The sequence below is a fragment of the Protomyctophum parallelum genome (assembly GCF_964188405.1).
Source record: "Protomyctophum parallelum genome assembly, chromosome: 10".
In the NCBI taxonomy this organism is placed as follows: Eukaryota; Metazoa; Chordata; class Actinopteri; order Myctophiformes; family Myctophidae; genus Protomyctophum; species Protomyctophum parallelum.
The window spans coordinates 15157457-15178862 of NC_139704.1; the positions used below are offsets into that span (position 1 = coordinate 15157457).

The window sequence follows — 21406 nt, forward strand, 5'->3', positions numbered from 1 at the left end:
ATAATGAATCCCATCATAATGGACCCCTAGTCATCTCTATAATCCACAGACAGATAGACAAGAATACTCCGTGCGTCAAATATGGCGACCTCGGACGGTCGCCAGTAGAGGTGTAACGATATAGTAACTGCACTGAAAAATCTATTTTAATTTCAAGAATCGAAGTATATCGAAATGTAAACAAACGGCAACATTGACTTTGTATCAACATCGTATCGTTTTGCAAAGCAAATGATTGGTATCGAATCGTTTTGCAATGCAAACAATCAATTGTATCAATACTAAGTACTTACTTAGTAGTTAGTACTAGTATTATTTATATCCATATACATTTTCCTTTAAAAAAAAACCCTGCACTATCCATGTTTCACACAGATAAAATGTCTTTTCTAAATAGTTACTGCCGTGGCGGTAGTGGCTCAGGGGTAGAGTGGCCGGATGGGAACCGCAAGGTTGCCAGTTCGAACCCGGGCTCCCCCTGAATTTGTGTCGAAGTGTCCTTCAGTGTCTTTGAACTCCTAATTGCTCCCGATGTGCAGGTTGGTGCCTTGCACGGTTTCCTAGTATGAATGTGTGCGTGAATGGGTGAATGTAATGCACAATCTATGTAGAGCACCTTGGATAAAGGCACTATAATATATGAATGCACCACTTACCATTTTACCGTGTCAATTTTTAATTATTGAATTATGTCATATCATATCGCCATAATGAACCAATATTGTCCATGTCAATGGTGATATCTATCGTATCGCTAGAATGTATCGTTACACCCCTAGTCGCCAGACTCGCCACCATGTGTTCCTAATGTAACCTCAGTAAAAAAAATCCAAAACTATAGCCCTGAAACATGACTGTAATAAGCATCATGTGAACCATGGCTATGCCAAAACATAACCTTATTATGTGTTTAAAACGTACTCAGGGGTAACCCCAACTGACTACATGGGTATACCACATTTTTGCTCCGTTTATTTGATGGTGTGTGTCATGGATGTGACACGTTGTGAGCTTGTAGATCTGCTATTTTCAGTCCAGTACACCATCCTCCTACATAACGGAGAATAAATTAAGCATTACTTGAGCCATGAGCGTAGAGAATTAGAAGCGTTCACAGGAATGCTTCACCCGCGCAACTGTGGTCCGGCAACTCATGTAGACCCTTTGGGATGAATGATGATGTGCACATGGCTGTATGAATTCCTGGCTGTCTGACGCATCAAAAGTGCCTTGCTGCTTTGATTTAATGTTGGAGTGTGACTGAAATAAAAGTGAATATATAACTCAAAGACTATGACAACACATGCTTTATATAGTCTTACACAAAACATTACCCACTATCTAAGCTATTCCAACTGCCATAATTAATATGATGTAATATCCATTTTTTTGGCATAGTTTTTAGTCCACACTTCCTCATACATGCATAGAAGATAAGGTAAGTGTCCATAAATTCAAAGGCATTCCAAGAGCCAACTTTCAACTTGGTGTGTGAGTGTGTGTGTGTGTGTGTGTGTGTGTGTGTGTGTGTGTGTGTGTGTGTGTGTGTGCGTGTGCGTGTGCGTGAGTGAGGCGGAGTAGATTGTTATCCCTCGTCCAGGAGACATTCATTATAACATAATCATGTCCCACCATTAGAGCTACAGTTAAGTATATGTCATATTCGTGGGGGCCCATCGTCATATTCAGGACCCTAGTTGAGAGAGAAATGAAGCATGCAGAGACGAATACATGCATGTAAAGAATTGTGTTGCAGACTAAACTTTTTCATAGATAGCTTCGACTCGTATAGACTTGTTACACATAGAGCACTATCATGTTGTATACATTTATAAAGTTTGTCGTTTACACATTGGCTTCTCCATTAATGTGTATTTTCTGACATCTAACCACTTAAAGCCTCAATTCTAAACTTCAGCATGCGACCAAGTGTCGAATCACCATTTTGACACCGTCAACGTCAAGGCCATAACATAATATCCATTTTTAAACTAGACTATCTCTTCTTTCCAGCTAAGTCCTGCCCCATGCAGGAGCTAACTATTTCCATAGACAACGCCTTGGTAACTTCGGTTCCAAGTCCAACAGCCAAGAACCTTGGTGTTGTCCTGGACAGTCAGCTCTCATTCAAAGCACACATTACAACGGTCACTCGATCCTGTAGGTTTACACTCTATAACATTCAACGAATTAAACCCGATCCTCACCCAGGGCCAGGACTGTGTTTCAACACACGGGGAGTGTGGGGAGAGGTGTAGCTGAAAGTTGACAACAAGTGACATACTTTCACTGCTGATAGTGAAGGTTGTGCTTGCGGGCCCTCGATACGTGACAATGCACTCGCAGTGCATTGTGGGACTTTTAGTATTGTGGTGGTCCGTGCAATATACCAGAGGGTCAGTTCTTATACTAATTAAATATCATCCCGTGGGCCAAAGATAATTCATTCACAGGCCTGATTTGGCCCCCGGGCCTTGAGTTTGACATACAGTATATGCCTTAAGTCATATCAAAACTTGACTATTGTAACTCTCTCCTTACTGGCCTAACGACATGCGTACTTAAGCCTCTGCAATTGATCTAGAATGCCACAGCTCGCTTGGTCTTCAACCAGCCAAAATTCTCACATGTCTCCCCCTTTCTCCGCTCCCCTCCATTGGCTCCCGGTTGCCGCCCGCACAGAGTACAAAACTCGGATGCTGGCCTTCAAAGCAAACAACGGTATGGCACCCTAATATCTTCAAAGTCTGATCAGACCCTACAAACCTCTCGCACGCTCAGATCAGCCAACGCAGGGAAGCTGGAAATTACACTTGAAAAACGCTGGGACAAAGCTCCACAGGTCCCAAACTCTTCTCCCTTCTGACTCCAAAACTATGGAATGCACTTCCCATTGCAATCAGAACTGCACAGTACAGACTCACTCCCAATCTCCCGCTGTAGTCTGAAAACCCACCTCTTCAGACTCCATCTTAGCTCGTAGCACTTGCCCTCGCCCTGTTGTTCTTGTTTACTGTAAATCGCTCTGGAGTAAGAGCATCTGCTAAATGCCTAAATTGTATAGACTTAAACTAAAACTTTTCAGATGACTGAAATATGACTAAAACTAAATGGATTTTACTCAAAAGACTGACTACAGCAAAATTTGCTGTCAAAATCAACACGGACACCAAACCAAACCTCTTTGCCAAAAAATAAATAGCTGATCTACAAGCTCTCAACACCTCTGCATTGTGTGCTTGTTCCCCTCACTCCCCTCAGAATCCTTATATCACACTACGATTTGGAGGACCTCTTGTAGTAACTCTGAGTCTGAGGAGCCCCTATATTCGTTGGTGAGTTGGAAACCAGTGGTTTAAACCACTGTCTCTGAAGCCACAGAACCTTCAACTGACCCGGTGTTCCTGTGCAGTTTAAACTGGTCACTCGACTGAGTCATGGAATATATTTTGTAATGGTCATCAATCCATCCATTCAGTGACCACGCGTGCCCTGTGGATGGAGGCATTGTCATCCTTGAAGAAACCAGCCCTCTGCATACTGTATAGGACAGACTGACAGCTACTTCACCATTGGAGTTTGATCTCATGCAATGGGTTTATTGTCTATATTTAATTGACTTCTATGAGACTGGACAAAGTACTAGACAGCTAACGAGGTCTTCGAGAATGAGACCTCAGGACTCAATGAGATTTCCTGCATAATTAATGTATCATTAAATAATTAATTAATAACTAGGGTAAACAAAATACAATAAACACTGCTTTTCTCTTGCTCCTTTCTCTCCACTGTTTTTTGTGAATTAGCTTAGTCAATTCGGCATGGACCATTTTGATTTTTTGTAAAGAATATTTCCAACTCTTTCAATATATTTAATCTTATAATAAGACGCTGCTATAAAATGAGAGCTCGTCTATGTCTAGATCGCAGAGGGGGGGTTTTAAGACCCCTAGACACTCTAGGGCCCCAAAAAAGCTCTCCAAACTTTTTTTTTTTTAAGGGTTCAGCCCCGCTGAAGTGTATGTTCCAATGAGCTTCCCACTCCTGACGTCATGTCTGCAGGAGATTGGCTGTTCAGCCCCTGACACTAAACTCCTGCCCTTAACACAGTGAAACTTTTAAAAGAGTTTTCAATCTCATCTGCGGGGCAAAGTATCGCACATTCGTCCCCGTTGCAGCTTTGACATCTGCTGCCATAGCTCCCCTCTATACCCCGCGCTGGAATAGAAGGATATATGGTGCTTTATCCCGCTTTTAGACCCCATAGTAAAAGCTTCTTTTTTTTACCCCTTTCTTTTTTTCTTTTTTACATGTCTCGTTTTATTTTTGACTTTTGATTTTTGTAACTTAAGCGTGCGTTTTAGTTGAATGTTTGTTATAATTTTCCAATCTGCTCGGATCGGTCGATGATGTCTAGAGGAATATGCTCAGGGATATAGAACTTTTTAACTTGTGACAGGAGTTCATACTGTAGACACAGTGCGCGTCTTGTAGCCTACTGACCGCGCAGCTGAAACGAATTACTTGACCCTCTCCTCCTGTTTGACAAAAAGTTTCTGCGCCTTGTTGCGTACTCTCAGCGGATACACACGGTGTGGAATATGGCTTGGACCAGGTGGGACTTTTTATTCTCCTTGGGTTTGTTGGTTTCTCCGGTGTTCGTGTCCGCGGAGCAGCCTCAGAGTGGCTTCAGGAGACTCTACGTGTTGCAGCCCGGACCCAGCGGCTCGGACAGGGTCCACGTGAGCTCCATCTCGTCGCACTCCTCCGGCGGTGCCACGGGGCAGCCCCACACCTACAATGTGGAGCTCTCCTCGGCCAGCTTCGGCGGTCAGGTCCGGACCCGCAGGATGGGCTCCAGCCAGGCGAACCCCATCCCGGTCCGCCAGCTGGACACGCAGCAGTTCACGCATCAGCACCAGCAGGTCATTCGGCACACAAGCAGCAGCAGTCATAACGTTCATCAGAATCACCAAATGAAAATGTCAGGGTAAGAAATTGAGTTTCAGAATCGGATAATTTATCTTAAATTATCACAAAATAACTTTTAAATTCAAACTCTAAAGTCTAAACTACTTGCTTTTGTAAACATGTACCATAGCCCAATAAACTAACAGGTGAGATCAGCGACTATAACTAACTAGTAGTAGCCTACACATATAGAATCATGTTTTTATGAACAAAGACTAAGTGGTTTATACTGTATTACTGTATTTCTATATAATGCTCTAACATTTAGAACCCCCTCCATGATCCCTTCTCCCATATAGAGCTCTGCTCTCCTATTAGTGTTATTAGTATAGTGAATGCATTTCAACACCACAGAGACCTCCACATAGTGTACACTAACAGGTGAGGTAGCCTACTATAGCTTCATACATTTACTGACACTGGAGGCAGTGGAGGGGACAGGTGAGGTAAGGCCTGTTGTTGTGCTGTGTGCATGCGCAATTGCACGTTCGTGTGTGTGTGTGCAAACTGCATGTGTGTGTACACATGTTTTTTTGCAGTCCTTATCACTGTGTGCAGACAGTCACCAGTTGAAGAAAGCCTCTTAGGCCAGTGAGGTGAAATAAGATTCAGTTGAAATGCAGTGTTTTGACTTCTTCACATCTGCCGTTTGTCTGCGTGCAGCACTGCAGCTCATGAACATGACCATAAATCCACAACAGTGTGCTGTGCATGCGTGCGTGCATGCGTGTGCGTGAGCAAGCGCATGCGCGAGATTGAGTGTGTGTTTGTGTGTGTGTGTGTGTGTGAGAGAGAGAGAGAGAGAGAGAGAGAGAGAGTGAGAGTGAGAGTTGTGTGTGGGACCTGCTACAGCAGTGGTTCTCAAAGTGGATTCCAAGGACTCGGGGTTTCTTTAAGAGAGTCTAACTTGACCCTTAAAAGTCTGTAACTCTGACAAGTCCATTTGGTTCCATCTGTATACTGTCAGAGTTAAGAGACCTTGAAATGTAAAAGTTTGAGAACCATTGTGCTTCTACACAGTATGTCTCATCCCTGTGTGATTGTATTTGCAGGGTGAATGTCTGTGGAGGGCAGTGCTGTCACGGATGGAGCCAGTCCCAGGGATCACAACGATGCACTAAACGTGAGTTCAAATCACTACAGTGCAGTACGAGTACGGTGTAGCACAACACAATACAGTACAACGCTACACAACACAATACAGTCAGTGTAAGAACACAATAGTGTTAACACAACAAAATGCAGTACAGTGTATAGGTATATACATTCAAACTAACGGCAGCAACACTGAAGACTTGCAGAGTCGCTGTTGAAGTTTTGCTCAAGCCACACACTACGTACTATAAATGAAAAGGGTTAGCACAGGGAACTGGTTAACAACGAGAATGAGTTATTCTTCCTTTTATGCAGCAGAGCAGGAATTGTAGGGAGAGAGAAAAGGAGTGGGAAATGCTGAAACAAAAACACATGATTGATTGACACTTCACCGCATCATTCGAGCAGTGAAAAAAGTTGAAGCCTTTGGTGACGTCATTATTCTCTGCTGCGTTCTACTGGGGAGGGGAGGAGGAGGGGAGCGGGTGGAGGGGAGGCGGGCTCATAGGTTGGTGAACCAATAGGAAGTCTGCGTCGGTTTTCAGCGCTAGTTTGTTCTGCCCCTCTATGCCCAGAAAAGTATAGGTCTCTTTCAGGCTCCCAATCTTCCGCCGTAGTCTGAAAACCCACCTTTTCAGAATCCATCATGGCCCGTAGCACTTACCCCACCCCCTTAGATAGCATTTCTGTAGACGTAGATAGCATTTGATACAGACTTATAGCATGTTATGTAGACAGCACTATAATTGCATTGTATGTAGTCATAGCACATCATAGTACATAAGTATAGCATAGTAGTATATGTATATGTATAGTTTCATCATATAGATATTCCACTGTTACTTTCTTAGCTTACGCATGTTTCATGATAAATGTTCTTATGTGATGTATTCCCATGCTTTTTTGTTCTTGCTTAATGTAAATCGCTCTGGATTAAGAGCGTCTGCTAAATGCCTAAATTGTAAATTGTAAATTGTAGCTGACGGCGTGTCACTGGCTCTTATTGAGAATGACCTGTGAACACGGCATTACTCCTGTAAACATTTGATGTTGACAATGAACTTGAAGGTTGAATTGTAAGAGTGAACCTCAGTTAGGTCCATTTCCATGTACACTGAGGATTTTCACTGTGCAGACAGTCCTGAACTCCAGCCAATCTGCCCCAGGCAACCACAGCGTTCTCCCCGGTGGCTGACAGCAGCCTCAACATCCCTCTGTTCTGTCCCTTTGGTACTTCACTGTCCCCCCTTACACACACGCACACACACATACACACACACACACACACACACACACACACACACACACACACACACACACACACACACACACACACACACTACAGTATATGCATATACATTAGAGCATGTGATAATATTACACAGGGACTGTTCTGGTGGTGCAGTTGTGGATGATTAACAGTGACAGATCGTTCAACAGCTGTGTTCTATGGTGGCCCTTTATAGAAATAAGAAGGGCGGGTGGGGGGGTGCGGGTGGCGCTTGGCTGACCTGGGATCTGCCCACCTGCGGTATACCGTGATTAAACTGCCTGTGTTTTTTTGGTCCTTGCTGTCGAGTCATGAGAAGGCTGTTTTTTAGTTTTCACACAGAATGGACTGTGGTGTGTATGTGCGTGCGTTCGTGCGCTTGTGCGTGCGTGGGTGACCGACCCGTGTGGCCGTGCGCACAGCACCTGTGTGTCTGTGTGTTAGGGCAGAAAGAGAAACAGGTTTGTAATGGATTATACCTCTTGGCCCCAGACACACCGGCCAGATCATATTCTTATTCGACCGGAGGGCTTTACCACTACCAGCTTGTTATATAAGGAGCAGACAGGTTCTCCACAGCTCCAGGCCTTTTTTCTGCTGGACCTCCTACAGGGAGAAAGATTGCTTGTGCTCAGGCTCCAGGGAGGTACAGGAGGTCCCCAGGTTTCCACGTTTAATAGGCCCCACTGCAGCTGGCTCTGTCAACCTTGTGGACAGCTTGCAGGAGGACCTCTCTGTGTGTGTGTGTGTGTGTGTGTGTGTGTGTGTGTGTGTGTGTGTGTGTGTGTGTGTGTGTGTGCGTGTGCGTGTATTTGCGTGCGTGCGTGTGTGTGTGTGTGTATGTGTGAGAGTGTGTGTTTGCGTGCGTGTGTGTGTTCGCGTTCGTGTGTGCGAGTATGAGTTAATGCATTCACATAATGTCAGAAGGTGTGTGAAAGCACAAGAACATGTCGTGTCTGTCTGGGTGTTTGTATTTGCCTTGTGTTTATGGCTCAGTGTTTAGTCAGCTACGGGCCATTAGGAGCTGTTGATAGCCTGTACATGAAGGTTCTGTGGCCCTTGCAGACTGCTCCTTAACTAGGCTGTTGTTGGAGAGAGCACGGCGATGCGAGGGTGCATGGCATTGTGGGAGGGTTAAGGTATTGCAAGACATGTAACTGTTGCATGGAGAAAGGGCTTTTGGTTTACATTGATACACTGAAGACAGTCCTGCACAACAGGACTAGAGTCATACCATACTCCCATTTACCGTACGCTTATAAGTGGGAGCTGAGGACTGGAATCCAAGGTGAAATGTGTCAGAGTGAGATACTGTGTATACACTCGTTGTGTTGAATAAAGCTTATTTTTCTTCATGTAGATTTATGGTCTTTCTGAGAAAATGAAAGGGAGTTCTTAAAAGCATCCTCCCTTCTCTGTGTTGTGCGTTCGGGTCATAGGTGCTGCTAAATTATTTCTAATGTCTAAATTTCCACTGTGAGCCATGTGAATATTTCCTGCTGTGAAGCTGGAGGGAGGTGGTGAGCAAAGACGGTTCCCCTCATATTGCTATTAATCTGCACCAGTGGGCTGCTGTAGGCAAGCCTCATAAATTTTGCGACTGTGTTTGATGAATTAGTTATGTGAATAATATTCAACTCTTCCCCTCCCATTCACTTTGCGTTTGTTCTTTTGCCACATGGAAAAACAGAACGATAAGTCACACTATAATATAGTTAGTCATATCTGTTGAGTTTCCCTATTCCTATTTCCCTATTTGTTTTTCAACATCAGCTCCTTCCTCGTCTGTGATAGAGGACAGATAAGGTTGTAAAATCCATGGTTTGATTTTAAGCCCCCAAACCTCTTCGCCACACAGCATTGACAACAAAGGTTCCTAATAGAAATGAATCGCATTGGTTCTTGTGCTGGGTTTTACACATGGCCACAGTAGCCGGTTCAGCAGCCATGCATAAAGTGCTCTTTCAGGTTGTCAGTCACCAACAGCCAGCCTAACCTCCCACCAAGACAGGCATTTTAAATCTTGTGCATTAGAAACTGTGAAAATCTCACCCTGCCAAATGTTAAGCAGCAGCATATTTAATCCTGGATAATTTCTGTGTTAAGTCACGGCCATGTAAAGGTTTTAGCATAGCTTTGGAGAACTTAAAAAAGAAAGCACAACTTAAAAGAAGAGTGACAGTCAATACATTCCTCCTCAACATACTGTACCATGCTTCATATTCATACTTCATATATTCATATTCATACATTCATGTAAAAGTGCAGATTTTCCTTTCAGGCCTTGCTGTCTGAAACAAAGCCTATTTTATACATTTTCGCAAGGCAGTCGCTTCGGCTTGACAATCAGTTATTTATCGCACCTGACTGTCTTCATATATTACACTGAAGAAGAAAGACAGACTAACCTGCTTTGGATTCTGGTTTGGCCTCGGAAGAACACTGTCCATGTTTGCTTATCACCTTGGCATCAGCTGCAGACATGTGATTGCAATACACAAAACTCTCCCATTTATCCATAATGGAGACAATAGAGACAATGGTGAGCCATTCCTGGTACTTAGTGTCCTGGCTGAAGTAAAATGTCTGTGGATTATTGAATTGCTGGGTCAGAATACCGCTCTTTCTTGTCCAATGTCCACTGCAAGTGGGCGTACCATCTCTGCAAACAAGGAGTATATTCTAGTGGAATTGATCAATGGAATATACTACTGATCTGACCCATATGCACACAAGTACTATATAACGTATACACAGTACTACTTAGTATACATCTTGGCAATTCTACCTCGCATAAGTATATCTATTTTTATAGATGTACTTAGTACTTACTAATGCTGAAGGAGATGCATCGCTAAACAATCAGTCATCAATCAATCAGTACTCTCAGCTAGTGGTTTGAACTTCACTCAACTGAGTAAAAATGTCCCTACTGTATAACGAAAAAACATTGCATGGATGAACCCAGTGATGTATCCCAAGGTCATTGGGGTTTCGGGTCTCGCAACATCATACCCCTCACTCAGGTGACCCAGCCGGGTTGATCAAGTCCCGACTTACGTCCCAGTATCTACCCTTGATCAGTCCCATTAGGGAAAGGCCAGGGCCACACAATCCGTTGCTCTGGAACTACTCTGCCGGGACTGGGAGGTGGAAGGACTAGGCTCTGTGGGTTGACTCCTACGTCTCACCACTCCTGTCAGGACCTGTGCGTTGCACCAGACTCCCAGCACCAGACACTTCACCAGGTCCACTCCTGCTCTGTGCGTTGCACCAGACTCCCAGCACCAGACACTTCACCAGGTCCACTCCTGCTCTCACCAGGTCAGGACCTGTGCGTTGCACCAGACTCCCTGCACCAGACACTTCATTCAGGAGTGGTGGATTCTTGTGTGTGAATTAATTGAGTATGGATTTCTATATTCATGCAGTAATGTGTTCATTTTTGTTTGGCTGAAGAGTGGAGCTCAATTAACCTCATCGTCAATGATCATGATCATCAACATACTATCACCAGTGACCAGACTTAATCAAGCATCATCATGCCTTCATGTGAGTTTTGGATAAGCCAGAATGTGGGAATGTGCATGAAGTGCAGGGTTTGACAGCCTAGGACCATCTCTCCCCTCACAGAGGAACCTCTCTTACCCAGAAAATAGCCTGTCTCGAGTCTCTCGACCAGACCAAACAAAACATGAGAAGATTTCATGTCACTTTTCATTGCACAACACAAGAACTGTCATTTTTCATGAAGCTATTCTGTCTTGCTTTGTTTCTCCTTGGTTTTTGTTCAGAGCAGTATGAAACTACAGTATATCATATATAGTCAGCCCTCCTGCCTTTTCTCTGGTTTCTTGGAGCCTGCATGTCTTCCAAAGACTTCACAGGAGACAAAGATAGCCAAGTTTTGCCGACTGAAGATGAAAGAAGTGCAATAAAAAGTTCCTTTGTGTTAATGCTCCTCATATGACTCAAGGGAAGGATTCTTTAAAATTAATTACAGAATGTTCATGTGACACCACATTTTGTAATGTTTTTAAAATCCTCATAACCTAGTTAATTCAATCCTATCTAATGTGATCTAGTAGTTCACCATAAAACACGTTTTACGAATTCTGTCATGAACCCATTTTGGGCCGGAACCCCTTTTGGTGTTTTAAACATTATGTTATAATTTACCTATTGAAAAATAGCAGATCTACAATATAGATCTGCTATTTTTGAAAAATCGTTAAAATGTGCCTCAAATCTTTCCAAAAATTGTCATGATTTAGAAAACTTTCGACGTCAGGCCTGAATGGGTTAAAGGACCTTGCAGACTAATGCGTTTTTCGGGAAACACTGCTGAAAAAAGCGGCAGACCCTAAAACGCAGCAGCATGCAGGGACCTTAACTGTGCTGTCAGTTGCTACCATGCTCAAATGTCCCTGAAACAGAGGATCTCTTTCAGGTTTCATATCCTGGTCTTCTTTCCTCTCCTATTAGGTTTTTTCCCCTCCTTTTAACTTTCTTTCTCTTTATATTTAGAGTTGCTAATAATTCTTTCTACCAATTTAGTTGTCAAGCCTCCTCCCCACACATTTCCGTGTTGCCACTGCTACTATCCATTAGATCCCCTGCCAGTGAAGAGCCCCCACCACTAGCTCCTACTCCTCCCACTCAACACCCATTGCTGACAGGTATTGTAGCACCACAGACGCTCAAATACAATAAACGCTCGGATTTGAACCCAGCACCATACATTTATAGCAAGGAAGAGTACATTCAGCTTTCCTGCTGGCAAAGACTGAATTTGTACAAGCTAATAAGTCACAATGCAACGCATTGTTAGCTTGAAGATCAGTTATTTTTAGCAAGCGACATGTGGAGTACTATGGAGTATAAATTAGTCTTTAGCTCACCACCTGCAGTAGTTCAGCTCTAGCTGGAGAAAAACCTGGACGGCATCTCTTGCTGTTGAAGAAGTTATTCAAAGGCTTTGGTACAGTAGGTAAAGTGGGATGAGCATAGACGTTATCAGTAAAAAGAATTACAGAATGTCTTAATTGACTGGGCTCTCCCGGTGCCCTTTGAGCCGCTTTGCTGAAGGTTTACGGTGTTTTCCCATTCAACATACAGTACAGCAACTGCAATCACCACAGAGCACTCCTGTGTGAACTCTACTGATGGACACAATAATGAGCTCTAATGGGCCTGGCCACCGGGCATTGAGGCCCAAACTGCTTGAGTCAGCAAGTCTCCAGGTGTTCTTTGGCCATCCTGCAAAAAAATAAAAAGCGAGAGGAGAAAAATATGTTCTTGTCAAACATTGCCATGAAAAGACTTAATTTGACGGGAGGGAACATACTGTATATAATAATACTGTATGGTTCGGTGGCACATCTAGAGTTTGGGCCGCTGGGCAGGCATCGTACTTCCCTCGAGTCCTTGCCGATGTGCGAGCCAAGTTTCAAGTCAGTCGTCCCCATATACCGTGCATGCACATGATTCACCATATGTGCATACAGTGTGGCACATATATGTGTTCTGGACTAGTGTTCTAGATCTCCATATTGTATGTGCCTATATAACATCAGGTTTGTTAATGGTTATGTCTTGAGTAATGATGACATGCCTACGGTATATGGGGGCGTATGGGGTTTGTTTATGGTTATGTCTGAGTAATGATGACATGCCTACGGTATATGGGGGCGTATGGGGTTTGTTAATGGTTATGTCTGAGTAATGATGACATGCCTACGGTATATGGGGGCGTATGAGGTTTGTTAATGGTTATGTCTGAGTAATGATGACATGCCTACGGTATATGGGGGCGTATGGGGTTTGTTTATGGTTATGTCTGTTGTCTGAGTAATGATGACATGCATACGGTATATGGGGGCGTATGGGGTTTGTTTATGGTTAGGTCTTAGTCAGAGTGAGGTCAGAGGTTTGCCCAACCGCCATCAGCAAATTTTAATATACACTAGTGACTAGTGTGGACTAGTGACTAGTCCACACTAGCCATTTGATCCTCTGTCCCATTTTATTAAGGCAAACATGCAATATAATTTTTGAGGGGCGCTAGCCCCTACTATGTCCAGCTTTTGGTGTATGTGCAAACACAAGCTTTGTCCTACACAAACATTAAATGCCATTGACAATGAATGACAATTGTTAGTGTTCGTGTAAACACAAACATTGATGACAAAAGTGAGGACACAAATTGTGATGGCCGGCATTAGATGATGTATGATGATGTACGATGATAAGAGCCCCTCACTTCACATGGGTGTGATTTTCAAATTTTGCATACTTTATGTCATGTCTTAATTGTGTTTCTAAACCATAAAGGTCAGTTCACGGTCACTACTGCATAAACGATCAGCACTGACCATCAGTCCAGTCTATTCACGTCGCAGCCGGAGAACAAAGCGCTTCCAGTATAGTATTGTGAACACGCAGGATATCTAATCTGCTGGGGTTTATATAAAGTCATCGCAGGCCAGTGGATTGATAAGGCCATCTGCTGCCCATGGGGAACAGAGAGGCCCATGGGATTGCTACAGACAGGTGCCTTATCACACAACTAATCTGGACCCCAGGGCAGGGGGAGGGGGGGATCAGGTAAAGCTGAATGTAATATCCCATATATTCATATGTATCGTCGTATCTTTCCCCTAGCCGCCTATTTCTCAATTCATTGAACATCTGCTTCGGCCATATGCAAGGCTAAAGACTCAAGAGTCTGTCTGTCGCAGGTACCCATTTAGTCTGTGCAATTCCCTACATTCACATTGGGTTTCACAGATCTGGCATCAAGGCAGTGACATAAAGAAAGTCATTATATGCATACATGCCTCTCAGTTTATGTTTCTCACCGTAGCCTGCTACCACATGAATGCAAGCACACAAACATATGTATGATGCATACACCCCCTCCCCACACACACACACACACACACACACACATACATGCGCATGCAGGTATCTGGAACTCTTGCAAACTCATAGTAAACCTCTGTGATCAGCAGCCACAGTGTACTTTCATCAGAGAGAGGATGTCACTTTAAGTGATTTATTTCCTGTCGCCTGTTAAATAGTAAATCGGCATCAGTTATTTCGTCACCCTTGTCAAAGAACAGCGCTCTTGTGTAGCGAGTGGAAGAGGTGGAGCTATTCACAAAAACCACATGGCAGCCTCAGTTCTAGCCGGGTGCAGTGAGGGGATTGTACAATGAAAACTATTTACGCTAGTCGGAAAAGAAAGCAAAAAAATAAAAGGCTGTGCCGCGAGTGGAAAAGTGTAGCGTGGTTATATTTCGAAACCTAAACATAAGACCGCGTCAAGGGAAAAAAGGACAGGAGTGATGTAATCTTTTGAAGTAATTGCCCCTCAGTGATGGCCATATGTAAGAGGCAGGGGAGGGGAGGGGAGTGCCTCAGTGATGGCCATATGTAAGAGGCGGGGGAGGGGAGGGGGGTGCCTCAGTGATGGCCATGTGTAAGAGGCGGGGGAGGGGAGGGGGGTGCCTCAGTGATGGCCATGTGTAAGAGGCAGGGGAGGGGAGGGGGGTGCCTCAGTGATGGCCATGTGTAAGAGGCAGGGGAGGGGAGGGGGGTGCCTCAGTGATGGCCATGTGTAAGAGGCAGGGGAGGGGGGTGCCTCAGTGATGGCCATATGTAAGAGGCAGGGGAGGGGAGGGGAGTGCCTCAGTGATGGCCATATGTATGTAAGAGGCGGGGGAGGGGAGGGGGGTGCCTCAGTGATGGCCATATGTATGTAAGAGGCGGGGGAGGGGAGGGGGGTGCCTCAGTGATGGCCATATGTATGTAAGAGGCGGGGGAGGGGAGGGGGGTGCCTCAGTGATGGCCATGTGTAAGAGGCAGGGGAGGGGAGGGGGGTGCCTCAGTGATGGCCATATGTATGTAAGAGGCAGGGGAGGGGAGGGGGGTGCCTCAGTGATGGCCATATGTAAGAGGCAGGGGAGGGGAGGGGGTGCCTCAGTGATGGCCATATGTAAGAGGCACGGGAGGGGAGGGGGGTGCCTCAGTGATGGCCATATGTAAGAGGCAGGGGAGGGGAGGGGGGTGCCTCAGTGATGGCCATATGTAAGAGGCAGAGGAGGGGAGGGGGGTGCCTCAGTGATGGCCATGTGTAAGAGGCGGGGGAGGGGAGGGGGGTGCCTCAGTGATGGCCATATGTAAGAGGCAGGGGAGGGGAGGGGAGTGCCTCAGTGATGGCCATATGTAAGAGGCAGAGGAGGGGAGGGGGGGGCCTCAGTGATGGCCATATGTAAGAGGCAGGGGAGGGGAGGGGGGTGCCTCAGTGATGGCCATGTGTAAGAGGCGGGGGAGGGGAGGGGGGTGCCTCAGTGATGGCCATATGTAAGAGGCAGGGGAGGGGAGGGGGGTACTCGCTACCCTGCATGTGCTCATTAGGAGTTAGGACTCCATGCTTTGAGCAGTGACAAGCTTTGACACACAGAGCAAAACATCCTCTCCAGTGCTGTGACAGACGCCTGACATGCCTTTTGGTTGCTCTTTCATTAATCACTTTCACAAATCCAAAAGCCACTAATTAGGCTTAACAAGTTGAGTGAGGCACAGAGGAGGGACACGCCCTCAGGGAACCTTGATGATTCAGGGAGGGACAGGCCTCTTTTACTAAACCATTTCCGCTAGCCTAACACACACACACACACACACACACACACACACACACACACACTGTACACGTGTGGCACGCCATTTGGTAGGTGCAAAGACTTACACAATAACCATTCCACATTATATAGATTAAATGTGTTTGTGAAAACATCCCTAAACACTATTAAAAATGATTATTATTTGCGATTATTACACTCGCGCAAAAATGACCGGAGTTGTATTTATTTATGTGTTATCGTGGTGCTCGAACCCTACAGCATTCATTTTTTAGCGGTCCTTTTCATATAGACAAGGAACAGGGGTCTTGCTTCAAGCCAAGGGACTACTAAAATGAATGTTACACTGTATGACTTTAACTATGACATTTTATGTCTCTGGGCCACATGGCACACTTTGTCATTGAACAATGGCAGCCGTTATCTTCTCCCTTGTGTGGATGGAGCTTAACTGTAATTACAGTCTAACTACCAGCCTCCTGCACAACTTCAGGAAACACACTCGCATACAGTACAACACATGCACATGAACACACACACACGCACGCACACACACTGTACATGTAATGATGGCCATCAAAGAGTCCAGAGGACTTAATTGATTGCAGGACCCTGAACGAGGGAACTCTTAGACTCTAAAGCATTGCTGTGTGTGGGATGGATAAGCTAAGCTTGCATGAATGTGTCTATTGACGTTTCACAGACAATATTGATTTTGGCAAGAATGTTCTGTAGGTTTTTGCCTATAGCCAGTTTTCCCTGAGAAGGAACCAGAGGGACCCCTGAGATGACATCATACTTATGTAATTCAGCATGGGAACTTTGTGCATGTATTTGTGTGTCTGTGGGTATATGGAGGACCACGTGTGTATCTACACACGTAAACTGCTCGTGTTTAGTAAAATTTGTCCATATGTGTGCATCTGTTTCTGTGTGTTTCTGTGTGAGTGCGTGTTCTGTCCGCATCACTATCTCTTTCACTCACTGTCTCTTCTATTCCTTGTGCCGCAGCCAACTGCATACCCCACTGCCAGAATGGAGGAATGTGCCTCAGGCCCCATCTCTGTATCTGCAAGCCTGGTTCCAAGGGCAAGGCATGCGAACAGAAGACAGTGCCCACCTCCCCCTTTCCAGCGCTGCCAGGGAACGGACACACCAACGGACACACCAACGGTCACACAAACGGACACACCAATGGCCACACCAACGGTCACACAAATGGCCACACCAACGGACATAACGTGATACCCCAGCGGCCGATACCCCAGCAGGTTCTGCCACAGGGTTACGCCCCTGCCCCTGTTCCGGTCAGCAACATGGCGCAGATGAGACTGACCGTCAAGCAACCCCCTACGATGGTCCGGCCTCAGTACATCCAGCAGCAGTGAGTATCATCGCCAAGCATTACACACCCGCCCGCCACCGAGAATCCCAGTGACATCCATGTCTTGCATTGTATATTATGGTTTGAGAGGGTTTGGAAAATCGAGTTTAAAAAAAGTGTCATTCCCCAATCCCCACCAATGTGGTTTTGCTTCACACCTTCTTACAGTTTATTGGGAGAGGCGTCACCGTGTTATTTTCTTTCAAACACCAGCCGGGCTGGTCTGAGGGCTCATCTGTGGATAATCATACAGGCATTCTGTTTGCCCCCCCCCCCCCCCTCCCCCTTCCCCCACCCCAACCTCAAGTGAAATCCACATGACATTAGAGCACAGTGAATATGGAGGTGTTTTCGGCAGGGGCGTTTTTTTTAAACGGCGCTACCCCACTGTGTTGCTATGCATTTACTGTATCTAGCCAGTACACTCTCATTATCACCATCCATCAGTGTTGATAGGTGGACTTTCTCCCAGCATTTAAATAAAATGCAGTTAAAACGCCACTAACTCCTGCTGCGGTTAGCTGTTGGTTTGTTTTCCCTGTCACTACAGTAGACGGCTGGAAAATGTGCAATCGCATCAGACATGGCAAAAAAAAAAAAAAACTCACTTGTCAAGTCTAATCGGAGGGAATGCAGACCTGAAATAAATCTCTGTTTTTCAACTGAATGTGGGGCAACGCGTTGATGGAAACGTCCGAAAATTACCTTGCAGTGTCCATGAAATGTTGGCAACAGGGCAAGGGCGACTCCGATATCGATGAATGATATTTTAAACGCTAATGAATACGTTTATAGGTTATGTTCTACGTATGCGCGTCGTAAAATCTCGAAAGGTTTTTCTTCATGCATTGCTCAGGCGAGCGTAATTGCTACCAGATCTGTGTCCTCGAAAGCTGCTATCAATTTCCAGAGGGGATTTATATCTTTCTCTGAGCTACTCTACCATCGCCCCACGGCAGCAGAGGAGCATGCCATCTGATAGGATGAAAAAATATTGAAATAGGCTAATCTCCAGGTCAAAGAGACCTTAATCAGATCGATTAAGTACGTATGCACAAGCAACAGGAAGGCAGACGGAGGAAGAAAAGTTTAAAGTTACTCATTATCCTACTACAGAAAATATTTGAACAAGATCTGCTGAATATATATGTGTTTTTCAGATAATATTTTGATATTGCACCCGCATAGAGATTAATCAAGTATTTTATTTGGAATGCAGCTAGCAGCTTGGTGACTGATGCAGTCAGTGTAACAAGCATTTTGCGTCCACAATATATCACCCATTCTTGAGATAAGGGACAAAACTTTTTTCAAACTAGATTTTTTTTTTTTTAAGATACATTCAAATCAAATAGATGTATTTGTAGACACAGGTCTCAACTACCAATCTCGAGAAGGAACAGGTTTTTCGCATAACATTTCTTTCTAAAATGGGACATCTATGCACTTAATACCTGATTTATGTCAACTCCGTCAGACACACTAAAATCCCTTTTAATTGAATTTGATAATTTCAACAATAATATAAAGTCCTCAGTTATCTTATAATGGCTTTCAGTAATCAAGTTAAGTAATACAATTATTTTAATATTGTTTTGTTCCAATATCACACTATTATGAAATATCCAATTTCTCAAATCCGTCATTTCAACCTTTATTTTCAATATTATAACATGAAAACCATGTAAAGAAATCATCATTACGTATCATTTCAGTTGGTGTTTCAATACATAAGCACAAAAGATTTAACATCGAATTTTCTATTTCTTTGGAAATTAACAAAAACATCACGGGACGAACGTCTGACGGAGTTGACGAACATCTGACGGAGTTGACAAGTTTAACTGATTTAGGTTCTAGACCACCTAGGATCTTGATTCTGGTGACTAATCCCACATTTTCAAGGATGAGGAATACAGTGGTACTATTTATATTGGCCCTGTGACCATGGCAGCCATTTTCAAAATGGCCACCACCTGCTGTTATTTTACAATAACTCAAGTTCTACACCACCTAGGATCTTGATTCTGGTGACTAATCATACATTTTCAAGGATGTGGGATACATTGGTACTATTTAGATTTGTCCTGTGACCATGGTAGATATTTTTCAAAATGGCCGCCAACTTTCTGTTATTTCCCAATAACTCAAGTTCTACACCACCTAGGATCTTGATTCTGGTGACTAATCCTACATTTTCAAGGAGGAGGAATACAGTTGTACTATTTAGATTTATCCTGTGACAATGGCAGCCATTTTCAAAAATGGTGGACCTGCTATTATTTTACCAATTTAGTCATGGAATATTATCAGAATAATGTCAAATCTGTGAATACATTTCTTACCAAGAATCTTTTCACCAATGTGTTTGTAAAGGTGTCTACTAACATATCCCACATTGGTTTCTGGTTTGAACCACCCTAGGGGCATCTTTGACAGCTGCTGAAAGTTGGGTACCATACTAAGTGGCTATGGCCAAACTAGGGAGTCTATGGCCAAACTAGGGGTCAAACCCCTTGGGCTAAATTCGGCCATATATCCACTTGCCCAAATGTGCTGACCTCATTTTGAAAAATGGCTGCCATGGTCACAGGGAACATTATTTTGGAATTCTTTAAAAACCTGACGGAGTTGACGGGAGACGTGGGACACACATTTGATATGAGATATCTAATGGAAAATATAAATTAAAATTTACTGTGTATATTGTTTGCTATGTTGTTGACAATCTACTTTAATTTAGTATGTATAATTATTTATGTGATTGTGACAGTATTAGACACTTTTTTAGCAGTTGTGACCACTTGCTGGGGACAGGCTAAATACAGGCGTTTTTGGGTACAGTGCCTGCTTTTAACTAATTCAGAATTCAGAATACAGGCTTGCAAATTTAGTATACTATTTTCATGCATGGCCTCAAAACGTCTCTGTTGGGCAGAAACCTAATTTGTCCAGAGCGACTTAAAGGGGAATTTCTCCCTAACCCTTTTTTTTTACAAAAGTAAGTTGATAATTATGTATGTATATATATATATATATATATATATATATATATATATATATATATATATATATATATATATATATATATATAAATATTTAAAAATAAATAAAGATATAGGGCGCTGGTCCTGGAGCTGCTCCTTCTATTCAGCTGCTTCTGGAGGGGGTCTAACGTCAGCTCACGTAGACCAGGAAGAGTGCAGTGTCAACAACGCATGGAGTGTTGCTGTCACATCATCTAGAACAGATGTGAACAAAAAACAAAAACCAATTGCGCGATTGAATAGGAGTTCTAGCGTTAGACCCCCTCCAGGAGCAGCTCCAGGAGCGCCTTATAACTTTTTTTACTTTTTTTTTAAAGGGTTAGGGAGAAATTCCCCTTAATGTGCAACATCAGAGTAAGTGGCATGAAACCATCAACAGGGTAAGAAGAACAGAGCTACGAAGTAACCAGCCTAGGTAAACATCAAACCTAGCCTCTGTCTAAACATGCTATCTAAATATCATACTTCATCTGTGGACATCCAAACACGTCTAAATTACAGACATAGCATAATTATGTGAAGTAACCAACATCTGCATAGCATAACTACTGTAACATCTGTCAAAATAGGCATCAAGTAAAGATACAAGTGCTACTGTAGTGTGAAGAGGAGCGTTTTGAGGGATGGGGGAATTGATTTTGCACATTTAGAGTTGTACAAATAATGCTTAAAGGATAACACAAAAAGTTATAAAATATCATTACTCCAAGTCCTCTCCAGTAGATAAATATTGAAGCCTATAGCCACATTTATATGGAGATCCTTAATGGCAGCGGAATCAGAGTTAGCGTACACTGCAAACAAGCACACTCAACAGACATTTTACACCCTACATTTCACAAAATACATACATACTGTCTCAAACGATTATGTATTGTTACACTTACACTTGCAAAGCGATTGACTTTGCTTGTAATATATTTTCAATGCGAGGCGAACAGGCATGTTGGGAGGCACAGGAAATGTGATAGGCATATTAGCGACCAGTGTGCAC

General features: G+C 43.8%; 1 protein-coding gene across 5 annotated transcripts in view; it reads left to right on the forward strand.

The window, feature by feature from the left end:
* The first annotated feature begins 4152 nt into the window (after nucleotides 1-4152).
* The window catches only part of ltbp1 (latent transforming growth factor beta binding protein 1), a 157260-nt gene continuing 140006 nt past the window's right edge, over nucleotides 4153-21406 (forward strand). For all 5 annotated transcript variants that reach the window (XM_083774400.1, XM_083774401.1, XM_083774404.1 and 2 more), the window contains exons 1-3: nucleotides 4153-4990; nucleotides 6024-6094; nucleotides 16993-17365. In XM_083774400.1, coding sequence (XP_083630526.1) covers nucleotides 4602-4990; nucleotides 6024-6094; nucleotides 16993-17365 — 833 coding nt within the window. In that variant the 5' untranslated portion in view covers nucleotides 4153-4601. The remainder of the gene's footprint in view (nucleotides 4991-6023; nucleotides 6095-16992; nucleotides 17366-21406) is intronic.